The sequence below is a fragment of the Chelmon rostratus genome, chromosome 3, assembly GCF_017976325.1.
Source record: "Chelmon rostratus isolate fCheRos1 chromosome 3, fCheRos1.pri, whole genome shotgun sequence".
Taxonomy (NCBI): domain Eukaryota; kingdom Metazoa; phylum Chordata; class Actinopteri; order Chaetodontiformes; family Chaetodontidae; genus Chelmon; species Chelmon rostratus.
Genome location: NC_055660.1, coordinates 674,511 through 687,500, shown reverse-complemented (window position 1 = coordinate 687,500; position 12,990 = coordinate 674,511). Strand labels below are relative to the sequence as shown.

At 45.0% G+C, this 12,990-nt stretch overlaps 1 protein-coding gene across 7 annotated transcripts in view; it reads left to right on the top strand.

The window, feature by feature from the left end:
• The window catches only part of slc8a1a (solute carrier family 8 member 1a), a 25,255-nt gene extending 12,904 nt beyond the window's left edge, over positions 1–12,351 (top strand). For 4 of the 7 annotated variants that reach the window (XM_041966632.1, XM_041966624.1, XM_041966648.1 and 1 more), the window contains 8 exons: positions 3,389–3,492; positions 5,208–5,228; positions 5,379–5,396; positions 9,411–9,479; positions 9,836–9,963; positions 10,110–10,209; positions 10,342–10,614; positions 10,711–12,351. In XM_041966632.1, the coding sequence (XP_041822566.1) occupies positions 3,389–3,492; positions 5,208–5,228; positions 5,379–5,396; positions 9,411–9,479; positions 9,836–9,963; positions 10,110–10,209; positions 10,342–10,614; positions 10,711–11,087 (1,090 nt within the window). In that variant the 3' untranslated portion in view covers positions 11,088–12,351. Of the gene's footprint in view, positions 1–2,329; positions 2,437–3,388; positions 3,493–5,207; positions 5,229–5,378; positions 5,397–9,410; positions 9,480–9,835; positions 9,964–10,109; positions 10,210–10,341; positions 10,615–10,710 lie in introns of all 7 variants that reach the window. The other 3 variants (XM_041966640.1, XM_041966663.1, XM_041966671.1) reach the window with 2 other exon arrangements.
• Positions 12,352–12,990: the final 639 nt, after the last annotated feature.

The following is a 12,990-nucleotide window of genomic DNA, read 5'->3' as shown; positions in this document are numbered from 1 at the left end:
CAGAGTTTAGTTTCTGATTCTTTCCTCCACATTTCCGCTCCGACTCCTCCATCTTTTCTCACGCCGTTCTTCAGTGAGTGTGATTGGATCTCAGCTCGGCGTCTGAGACATCCTTTGTCGTGCTGTTAGTCCAAAGCGACTCCTGGTGCGTCGGGCTGATAAACATCACGCGGCTCTCGGCCTTATTAGGACAGCTTGTGTTGAGCGGCGGCGGGATCCTGTTCATCGTCCAGGTCTCGGCCCATAAAGCAGACAGATGAGTGCAGCCGGTTCCTCTCGTGGCCGACCACAGGGGAGGTCGCCGCTGGCCGGCAGCCAATCATCTGCAGACTGAGTTTAGACTGTCCCGCTGCACATGAAGCTCCACTGATCAGAATTCTTTACGTTGACATTACGTGTGTTGTAGTAACGAGTCTCTGAGCGCTTATTTTGATCCGGAAACATTCAATCATTGGTTGATGGGAAACAGAATCAGTGAAGGAATCTTTACTGTCGTGTCGGATTAGGACACAGATTCTTGTTCTGAAGCATCAGAATCATTTTCCACCTGTGAGTTAAAGTCTGAACATTTGATTAAAATCAACCGAAGCACAAACAGAACGGCAGAAACAAAAACTGTGATATGAGAACATCTTGTGTCCTGAAATCAGAGACAAATCCTCCAAACCGTCAGCCTGCTGACATTAAATAAACATGGAAATGGATGAAGGCACTTTCCAGTTTCCACGCTGCTGGCACACACACACACACACACACACACACACTGCGGAGCTGTCCAATGAGGGCTGCTGTAGCCTGCAGCCCAGTGAAGCCTCCAACACTCGGAGGCAGAACAAACTGTGTCATCAGGTTCCTTCATGTTGGATCATTGAATCATCTGTGAGCCGAACAGGCTTCTGGCTGGAAATCAAACTGGTCTGAACTGGAGACTCATCACTAATCTGTATTATTGTTGTAAACAGGGTATCACTGCAGGTCTCAGGTCTGTGTCAGTATACATCTGATGGGGTTGTGGATCCCAGCAGATCTCTGAGACACACAGACTGTGAACAGTGAGGTCAAGGAAAAATGGCTGCCGAGAATTGTGCTGCTGTTCAGGTCTGTTCAGGTCCATTCTGGATCTGATCAGAATGGATCTCCTAATTTTTATTTTATGGAAAAGAATGTGTGCCAGGTCCTGATATCATGCTGACAGACTAAGGTTAAAGCTAACAGCTAACAGGTCATGATATCATGCTAACAGTCTGTTGCTAAAGCTAACAGTTAGCAAGTCATGATACTAAGCTAGTGGACTGAGGCTAAAGGTAACAGTTAACAGGTCATAATATCATGCTAACAGTCTGATGCTAAAGCTAACAGTTAACAGATCATGATATCATGCTAATGGACTGATGCTAAAGCTAGCTGTTAACAGGTCATAATATCATGCTAACAGTCTGATGCTAAAGCTAGCAGCTAGCAGGTCATGATATTATGCTAACGGACTGATGCTAAAGGTAGCTGTTAACAGGTCATGATATCATGCTAACAGACTAATGCTAAAGCTGGCTGTTAACAGGTCATGATATCATGCTAACAGTCTGATACTAAAGCTAGCAGCTAACAGGTCATGATATCATGCTAACAGGGGCTAAAGCTAACAGTTAGCAGATCATGATATTATGCTAACGGACTGATACTAATGCTAACAGTTAACAGGGCACGATATCATGCTAACAGGGGCTAAAGTTAAGAGTTAACAGGTCATGCTATCATGCTAAAAGATTGATGGTAAAGCTAACAGGCCCCAGGTCATGATAGCATGCTAGCAGACTGAGGCTACAGCTAACAGGTCTCTGGTAAAAAGTCGTCATCCTCACCAGTTGATGAAGATGTGGAAATAAAGGCACAGCATTGGTTGTGTAGAGCTGGTGATTCCTGATGTGTCCCGACTGTTACTTTGATCTAAGCAGTACTCGTTTAGCTAAGACTAGCCTAAGTATTTTTTGTATTTTTCACTTTTAGTGTTACTGGAGAGTCTGAGCTTCATTACATGTCAGTGGATTTGTTGTGTTCAGTGTGTTACAGTAAATACTGAACGGCAGGAACGATGACTGAAGAATTGTTCTGACCACCATCAAAGCTAACAGTGATCACATGTTCATTCTTTGTTTCAGAAAATGTTTCTCTGAATGTTGATTTGTGGCTGCTTACCTGCAGTCTCCACCACCTGCTCCAACCCTGCGTCATTGACATCATCCACCTTTTATTCACCGTGTTTTCTTTACCACGCCTCAGTCTTCTGCATTCTTCTTCTTCTTCTGCAACCTTTGTCTTTTTTCTGTTTCAGCAAAACTATTCAGATCAATATAATTGATGATGAAGAATATGAGAAAAACAAGAACTTCTTCCTAGAGATTGGCGAGCCTCGACTGCTGGAGATGAGTGAGAGGAAAGGTGGGGGTGTCGCCTTCCTGTGCTGTAACCCTGCCCCCATCGTGAACGACCTTTAACCTCTGTTAATCTAAACTCACCTCAAAACCTCGCAGGGAAACGATCACCGATCAATTTGTTGTAGATATTCAGACTGACAGTTAGAGTCACAATGAACGTCAAATCTGAACAGACATGAAACATATTTTTAGATTCAGTGTGACTTAAAACTTTAATCTCTCTAAACCTCCATAAATCCACTGAGAAACCACAGAAAAAAGATGCTGCAGAACCTCCACAGTGATCCGGTCTGTTCATCCATGAGTAGACTGCTAACAGGAGCTGCCAACAGGAGCTGCTAACAGGACTTGCTAACAGCTAAATCAGCATATTGTTAATGGAGACATTCTGACAACATGTAAAAAAAAAAAAATGCTAAACTTCCTGTTTCCATCCCTCAAAGCCTTATGGGAACTGTAGTCTCTTTTTTTCAGAGCATCAGATACTCGTCTTTTATACTGATGGTTCAACCCAAAGACTTTCATGTCCATCCAGGACTAGAAGAGTGAGAGCTGTCAGTCAACTAACTTGCAGAAATGTTAAACTATGTAATTTGGGAATATTTAGAGTTGGACTGGACAAATAGCTCCTCCTACAGTACAACTCTTTTCTAAAAGCCGTCGAAATTAAATCCAAAATCTGCAGGACTGGATGCCACGAGGTGTCAGTGGGAGAAGTGTTGATGATGATGAGGTGAGACAGATTTCTTTCATTGTGACTTTAACGTCAGAGAGTTTGATTCCTCCTCCCTGCAGGCCAGATGAGGTGAGGTCATTTCCTCCACGGTGACTCCTGCTAGATGTTGCATCTGTCGACCTTGACGAGTGTGTTTGATCGTGTGTTGGTGAACTAATGCATGACCCCTGACCTCTGACCTCCCCTCCCACTGTTGTTGTCTGTACTCTTTCGTCCACAGGAAAACCATAGCCATTAGAATAATTGACCATGAGGAGTACGATAAGCAGGCCAGCTTCTTCATAGAGCTGAAGGAGCCATATTGGAACAAGAGGAGATGGACAGGTGTGAAAAGCACCTTGACCTCTCTGATAACCTTTGACCTTTCCTTCATCTACCTTGAGGTGCTTTTGTTCAGTTTACTCCTGCTACTGTCGCTGTGCTGCCTCCGACTCCACAACGCCATCAGCTGATCTCTGATTGGTCAGAGCTGTTCCTGGAGGGTATTTAGAATCAGTTGGGACAGGTTAATGCTGGTCAGTGCTGGTTAAAATTAACTATGACAACTAAGGAGTGAAGAGGAGTTGAGACTGGTTAACTGTTCACATTAATTTCGAACAGATCAGCTCAGGACAGGTTCGAAATAGCCTAGTTTGGACTGACTGTGACTGACTGGGAGCATTAGGACTGGTTTTTGGCAGCTGGTGAAGATGGGGACTGGTTAGAACCGGTTTTGATGGGGTAGAACTGCGTAGGATTACTTTGGATATGTATGATACAAGTTAGGGCAGGTTTAGAACAGGTCTTAATTGTTGTGGACTGGTTGATGTTCGTTGAGACTAGTAATTGGGAGTGGTTGGTTAAGGTGGTGACAGCTTAGAACTGGTCCAGAAAGGTTAGAAATGATTAGGATATCCTGGGACTGGTTAAGACAGAATAGAGCAAGTAGGGACTGGCTGGGTCATTGTTCGACATGTTAGGACACAGATCTGGACAGGTTGAGCCCTTTTAAGACAAACTACACTTTGGGACAGGTTAGGATGGGACTGTCTGGATATGTTTGGAGATGCTTGGACAGTTTTGGACATGTCGGAACTCGTAAGGACAGGATGGCACTGGTTACAGTTTTTTGAGACTTTAAGGAAACGTTTGGACAGATCTAGACATGTTGGAAGGGATGGGTTATGACAGGTTGTGACATGGAAAGACACGTTTTAGGACAGCCTAGAACAGGTCTGAACAGGATAGGACAGGTCTGAACAGGTTAGGACAAGTCTGAACAGGATAGGACAGGTCTGAACGGGTTAGGACAGGTCTGAACAGGATAGGACAGGTCTGAAGAGGCTAGGACAGGTCTAAAGTGGTTAGGGCAGGTCTGAACAGGATAGGACAGGTATGAACTGGTTAGGACAGGTCTGAACAGGATAGGACAGGTCTAAACTGGTTAGGGCAGGTCTGAACAGGATAGGACAGGTCTGAACAGGATAGGACAGGTCTGAACAGGTTAGGACTGATCTGAACAGGATAGGGCAGGTCTGAACAGGATAGGACAGGTCTAAACTGGTTAGGGCAGGTCTGAACAGGATAGGGCAGGTCTGAACAGGATAGGACAGGTCTGAACAGGTTAGGACAGGTACCCTCTGTCTGTCTGTCCCCTGTGTTTAACCTTCCCGTGTCTGTTTCCATCTCGGGTTGTTTTGCTTTGAATTTTTAGCGAGTTTAACAGGAAACACTGATTAACACTGATCATCAGGATTAGTTTGACATGAACAGTAGAAACAGTATTTCTAGTGTTGAACGTGTTTTCCTGCTCTGGAGTTCAGGGTCCTGTTCTTCATACACTGATCACTTTATCTTGATCCCTGAACCTGAACCGGTTAATGTCCAGGTGTGTTCTCAGTCACCTGAATGAGGACCGAAGGTTTTTAGATGAAAAACACTGATGATGAGAACACGGAGCTTGTTGAGCTTCCTCTTTCTTTGCCTTCTCGTTTTCATCTGTTTTGTTTTTCTGCTTCGTTTTATCTCTGATGTCTCTCTCATCTGTTTCCTCTCTTCAGCTGTGTTGCTTCAGGAAGTCGGTAAGCTCGTCTCACGTTTCCTCTTTCTGTCCTGCCGACTGTCTGTCTCTGTCAAACAAACTTCACTTCAAGTCTTTTTTGGATTTTTGAATTAATCATCAGTGAAATCTGAGCGAAAACTGACTTTCTGTTTCATTTCTAATCTTTTAGGTGGATTCGTCAAGACAGGTAGGTGAAGCCAAACATGTTGACTCTTTGGACGATGTCTCACAGTTTATTGATACATTAAAACTTTGCTGTTGAGTTAATTCAGCCTTTTTCGTGACCCCTCACTAGACAAACAGCTGTATGGTAAGACACGTCTCAGTGGTGGAAACGTTTGCTTTAAAGTGTTTCGACACTTAAAGCAACGATGTGAACAGTAACAGAGTCACATGACACAGTGAAACCTCTCAGCTGGCTCTCATTTCTCATGGTGGGGGCACAAAGACCCCCTTTAAATATCAAACGTCCTCCATAAAATCCCTGACTGGATCTCAACTGGCAGCTTCTTATCAATGGAGGGTTTCTGTAGGTCTCATGTTGGTGACAAATGTGTGAAGATAAGACCTGAATTTAGTGATAAATAACAGTGAACATTGAAAACTTGCTGACCGGCTGGTTGTTGAGATCGCTCCACCGCTGTGGGACACAGAAGGTGAGATAGACCGGCTGGAGATTTTTGCCAAATAAGTACAACATCCGGGTATTTTTGGCATACTGCAGTTTCTCCTTTTGTTTGCATGCTACATGCTACATGCTACATGCTACATTTTGGTCCAACAGTTCGTCACAGTTCGTCTTAGCACCTTGTGTTCTGGCGTTCCAGCCTTTGTGTTTATTTCTGCAGGTTTTTGATTTTTGGCTCGTTTACCTGGACCTTGCCTGTTATTGGATTTTAATCGATTAACAAACGGCCGCCCACCCAGAGTCTGGTTCTGCTCGAGGTTTCTGTCTGTTAAAAGGACGTTTTCCTCTCCACTGTCATCAAGTTCTTGTTCATGGGGGAACTGTTGGGTCTCTGTAGATGAAGAGTCTGGTCCTGACCTGATCTGCAGGGAAAAGCTGCTGTTGTGATTTGACATTATAGAAATAAAATTGACTTGATCTGATCATTCCCTGCTCCCTGTTGGACCTGTTTTGGACTGTCTGTTCTGGATTTGACCTTTGCATGTCTCACTCGTTTATCTCGTAAGCTTTTTGTACTTTGTTCCTCTAACTGCATCTTTTCCTTTTGTCTTCTGGTTTTCCAGAAAAGGCAAACATGAAACACTTTCCCCGCCTGTTTTTACCTCTTCTGGGGGGTCCAGGTCTTAATTAGCGGGTCAGACTGTTATTTGGGAACATGTCCCATTCAGTTATGTTCGGATAGTCATGAGCTCTTTGTTTGTTTTATTGTTACTGAATAGTGTTAGCCCAGCTGGCTCAAGTGTTAGCCGTTAGCTTACCAGCTAAAGCAGTTCACCAGCCGCGTCTGCTAGTAGACACCAAGTCACCAAATATTTAGTGACGACACATGGATTCATTTCGCTCTGCATCTTTCTGGTGTGCTCGGTCTTAATGGTTAAAGTCCGTCACTCATCCAGCAGGGACTCTGGTTCTGTCTGGAAGGGTTTCACACAGACCGCCAACCATAAACTGAAGCCCTCAGGTCCACCAATGAGTTGTAACAACCTGATGAGTTCTACTGTAGCTTTGAAAGACTGAGACAGTCCTGAGACCACCGCCCGTGACTCCATCCACCAGCAGCACCCACAGAGCCCCCCTCTTCCCCACAGCTGGTTTTTCTTGGCTTTTGCAGTATTTGCTCTTTATTTTTTTTACTTTTTTAACTATAACATGATCATGGAAATAATCCTGATTCCCATCCTCCCCCCTGCTGCTCTGCTGTCGTCTGTCCAATGCAAAGCAACAAAAGACCCCCACCCGCTTGTTAAATGAGAGCCTGTCTTTGATATTATGTCCAGCTTGAGACATAATATAGATGTCAGCTGATGAGAACATCTGAAAACACTGTTTACATTCTGTGGATCTTTAATAGAACTGTGTGGAAGCAGGAGTTCACTCTGAGAACCGGTTCTGTCCTCAGAGAACCTGTGAGTGGTACAAAGTCTTCAGGGTCTCTGAACTCTTTGGGAAAGCTTCCTCGAGTCTAAACTCTGGAGAACCTCTGAAGGTTTCTGGAAGCCTTTTCTCACAGAGTGTGGGTCTTCTAAAGACTCTTCCTCCAAACAAAACTGAATGTGACATGTTCTCAACACCTGAATCCTGAATGTTGATCAGTTCCTGCTTTCCCAGCATGTCACAATAAGAACAGAAGCTGAAACACTGAGCACCTCGAGGATCATATGGTGTGAAAATCTGTGTCAACTGATTGTATCTGATCTGAATCTGAATCGAATGTGAAGTATCTGACAAGCCCGGAGGCACGAGGTTTCTGGACTCAAATGCAGAACTCAGACACCACAGCAAGGTTTCAAAATCAATGAGGAATTTATTAAACAAAAGGCGCTCAGGATAACAACAGCTCATACAAGGTATGGCAGAAAAGTTCAACAAAAGACGCTCAGGAATAATTTGGAAATGAAACACAAAAAGAGCCCAATCGGCAAGATTAAAGTATCAAATGAAAATCAAGACAAGGCTAGAAAAATACTAAACTAGGACTTACTTACAAAACAGACTAGGAACAACAAGGAGACGAGGATCTAGGAACGCTGGATAAATCACGGCTTGGTACAAAGACATGGCACAAGACAATCTGGCACAGGACAAAGGGAGACGCGGACTATATATACACGAGGTAACAATGAACAGGTGGAGACAATTAGGGTGGGGAAGACAATCAGACAGGCGGGAAACACACCGGGAAGTCAAGGGCCTGAAACGAGAGGAGAGTTAGGTTTCACAATAAAACAGGAAGTGTACGACAAGACATGACGCTCGTGAACAAAACACATTAACACATCTGACGAGACATGACAGTATCGGCCGGGTCGTTTATACTGACATATAATATGAGACAGCAGTTATTAGTCGGACTCCAGAATTATCTTCCAGAAGTGCAGAAATAAATTAACGTCTAATTGTGAAACTTAAATATTACTGAAATATTTCACTTTGCAAACATCTGAAATGTGAATTCTGCTCTTAAGTTCAAGATGTACAGTTAAAAAAACTGTATCTGGTTCACATATTCAGGTAGAAAATTCAAACACCAGCACCCACAAACTTTTGTGAACCCTCAAAAAAGTGGAAATACAAAAAACTGCACAAATTAAACAGACAACTGATGATTTTTCACCACAGAAACTAAAATTAATGGTTCTCAGAGTAAAACACTGATAAGCTATAAGTGCTGTTCACTCAGTGATGTTTAAATTTTAACTGACCGATAAGAAGCGATTAAATTTCACAGCAGCAGGTTCCAGCAGCTTATAAGACTCAGATCTTGGTGTTTGCTTCCATACTTGCTGATTTTTTGTAACCTGGACTCTCAGTGTGACCTGTGGTTCCACCCTGTGACCCCTCAGGGAACTCAGTGCTAAAACCAGCACGAAACCTGCTGCTTTCTGATATTTTAGCAGTGAGACGTGACAGATTCAACACTTTTGGAGTTACTGAAGTCTGATTCATCCGTGAATCGTGTGTCGTAGCGGTTTGTAGCTCAGCTTTTACCACCGTCATCCAGATGCTGAACCCCCGCCACATTCACCCGCCCGCTCACCACACATCCGCCTTCAGTGTGTCTGCACACAGGATGTTTTTATTTGCTGTTGTATGTCAGATCACCAGGCTAACACAACGCCGTGTCTCCTCCAGGGGGGGAATACATATCTACCTGAAACACATGACACACACACATATTTTTAATTTTCTCATTAAATCACACACACATTAATATAAGACATGTTAATATAATCTGAGCATGAAGCTTTAAAGGTCTGTCAGCTTCCACCACAGTCCCGACTGCATCACCGCTGACCTCACAGACCCTGTGCTGTGATGATGTCTGACCTCCTGACCCGCTGAGGCTGATGGGAAATCATCTCCTCTGATTCTCTGAGCGCGCTCGGTTTTAACACCTGAGACTCAGTTTTACAGTTTCAGATGTTCTCGTCGTCATGGCGTCAGATTAGTTATTGTTTTAGATGTGACTCTGCTGCTCGTTCAGGTTTCACATGTTTCTGTTCACCTGTTCAGGCAGAGACGTCTACAGGAAGGTCCAGGGACGAGAACACCCCGCCCCCTCTGCCATCATCAGCATCACAGGTGCGTCCACCTGTACGTCCGTAAACCACCTGCTCATCCACCCATCAGGCTTTGTCCACCACCTGTCCATCTGTCCTGTCATCCATCCATCAGCCTCCTGACCAACCGCTCCATTAATCAATCAATCCATCTCCACCCGTCCATCCCAAGTTTGTCTGTCCTACCATCAATGTGTCCATCTTTATTCCCACCCCTTTGTCCATCCATCCATCATTCCTCTGTCTAGTCCTCCATCTGGCGAGCTCTCATGTGTCCAGTGTGTCCACCCTCCCACTCGTCTTTCTCTGAGTTGTTGCTGACTGTGAAGCGTCAGTGATGAGAGTCTCACCATCAAACTCTCTGTCTCTCCCTCTCAGAGGAGCGGGGTGACGAGGTTTTGACGAAGAAGGAGGAAGAGGAGAGGCGGATCGCAGAGATGGGCAGACCGATGCTGGGTGAGCACGTCAAACTGGAGGTCGTCATAGAGGAGTCGTACGAGTTCAAGGTGAGATCAGTTTCTAATTAAAACATCAACACATGCAGTCGAACCCATCAGACACCGTCAGACACCAAAAGGACGGGAACGTGATTCGATTTGTTTCCTTCAAACATTTGGTGAGTCACTGTTTCCTGTGACCTGCCGTCTTTCAGAGCACCGTGGACAAACTCCTGAAGAAGACCAACCTGGCCCTGGTGATCGGGACAAACAGCTGGAGGGAGCAGTTTGTGGACGCCATCACAGTCAGCTCTGGTAAGAACGAGGACGGGAGGAAACGTGGCGAAGTGCCAGACTCCATTACTGACTTCAGTAAAAATGAAAGTTTCAAATCTTTGAGTTTTGTGAATACGTTGACTCCCGGCTCCGCCTCCCTCTCCTGCCCAGGTGACGATGACGGCGATGAATGCGGGGATGAGAAGCTGCCCTCCTGTTTCGACTACGTCATGCACTTCCTCACCGTCTTCTGGAAGCTTCTGTTTGCCCTCGTTCCTCCCACCGACTACTGGAACGGTTGGGCCTGCTTCGTCGTCTCTATCTCCGTCATCGGCTTACTGACGGCGGTCATCGGCGACCTGGCGTCGCACTTTGGCTGCACCGTCGGCCTCAAAGACTCCGTCACTGCTGTGGTGTTCGTGGCTCTGGGCACGTCTGTACCAGGTCTGATACAAAGCCGTCCCACTGTCATCATTTTTAAGTACAGTTTAATGCATGACATTCATTTGCCTCATCTCCTTTCCACTTTCTCTGTCTCAGACACCTTCGCCAGTAAGGTGGCAGCCATCCAGGACCAATACGCCGACGCCTCCATCGGCAATGTGACGGGAAGTAACGCCGTTAACGTCTTCCTGGGTATTGGCGTGGCCTGGTCCATCGCTGCCATCTACCACTACTCCAAGGGCCAGGAGTTCAGGGTCGACCCAGGCACGCTGGCCTTCTCCGTCACGCTCTTCACCATCTTTGCCTTCATCTGCATCGCCGTGCTTATCTACCGCCGCCGACCTGAGATCGGTGGGGAGCTCGGTGGACCCAGAGTCCCCAAGATCCTCACCAGCTGCCTGTTCTTCAGCCTGTGGTTAATGTACATTGTCTTCTCCTCCCTGGAGGCCTACTGCCACATTAAGGGCTTCTAAAAGTTCTGCTTCGGACGGGTCCTTGAGGAACAGTTCTCGTGAATTTCTAAAGATTCCTGCATTTTCTGACAGGTTCCCATAATTTCTGTTATTTGTCTAAAGATTTGGTAGATGTATAAAGCTTTTAACAGGTTCCTGACAGCTGGTGGGTTCCTACGGGTTCTAAAGAACATGAAACAGTTTTGACAGGTTTCTGAAATTTTGGATGAACTCCCACTAGCTCTAATAGTTTTTTGGATTATCTGTTTGATGATCTTCTTCTGTTCTAAACACAGGAAAGATAACCTCGTAGAGCAGAATATTCTTCAAAGAAAGTCCTTTAAAGATCTAAAAGGTTCAACACAATTATGGGTTTTATGGGTTTCTGAATATCCCAAAGGTTCCTGAAGGATCCCAGTCTTGACAGTCCTGATTCCTGAAAGTTCCAACATGATCCTGCATAATGTGACACGTTCCCGTCATGTTTCCTGAGTCTGGATACACTTCTGAGGAGCCTGCTGGGTTCCAAAATGTTCTGACAGGTTCCTAAAATTTATTGTTTATCAGAAGGTTTGGGTAGACGTCACAGGTTTCTGATGGTTGATTGAAGACTGAATGCTCTAACGGACGTGTACTGCAGACGTTCTAACAGAGTATTCTGCCAGATGAACTAATAGTGTTTCTGATGATCTGATTTCTTGGTTTCTTAGATTTTGACAAATCACTAAATATTTTAACTGTATAGTTTTTTTTAGGTTCTTTAAAGGTTGATCAGGTTCCAAACATCTTTGATGGGTCTCTGATGCTCCCAGAGGTTGCTGACATGTTCCACTTCTGTTCTTGACAATCCTGATGGATCTCTAAAGGTTGTCGTGGAACCCTCAAAACTCCTGAATCGTCTTTGTGACTTACTCTGGTGTCCACATCGGACTGTTCTCTGCATGCTGGTGAGCTCCAAGACTGGACTATCTTCCTCACATACCTCCTGAACATTTAAAGACATTTAGCAGTATCATAAATCCTTCATGTGTACCTTTAAACGATGTATATCCTAAACCTTTTGAATTTTGTCATGCGAAGAACCGCAGTAGTGACGACGAACAGCCGAGGGGTGAAGGAGGCAGTTGAACCTGCAGGCCTTCTGAATTTAAGGTGACTGGAGGCGTCGTGTTGCACCTGAATGAATATCTGCACTGAGTTTGAATTATAGTTAATTTTGCTTGTAGGATGATCCTGAGTTTGGTGTTGAAGCCATTAAAGGTCCTCGCTGTACCGAGACCACGAACTCTTTAAACCAGAGACTCTACTGAACCTGAGCTGCTGCAGCAGTGGATATATGATTGTGTGTTTGTGTGTGAGTGTGTGTGAGTGCATAGGTAACCTCAAAGAACACTGAGAAGCGTCTGTCTTCCTTTTCTGTGATATGATTGGTTATTTGGCGACAGCAGCTGACTGCCGATCGGATGATGTCAACACAAGAGCTGTTGTGTATAATCTGACAACAGAACGCAGCGTCTTTCCTTCAAACATTAAAGTACAGTGAGTGATGTGTTGTTTTCCTTTTTACTGTGTGCAAATCTCTTCTCTGATTGGTCCACAGGAACAGTTCACGCAGTCTCAGTCTGTTTTCAGTATGATTGTTCTAAGTCCTGCAGAACCTCCTGCTACTGGAAACACAACTGCAGCCACGATAAGAACTAACGAGCTCCTGGTCGTTGACGGTTCTCAGAGTCTTGTACTGCTTGTAAGACCAGCAGTGGGGCTAAACATAGAAACTGGAACAGAACTAGATCGGAGGTTTTTGAGTGGAGCTTCCTGACGGGACGTGGGCGAGTTGAAGGGGAGAGAGAGGTGAGGCAAAGATACAGTGAGGTGAGAAGTACAGCCGCGCTCACCTGGAAAACAATCCTATAGGTCGTCTTGG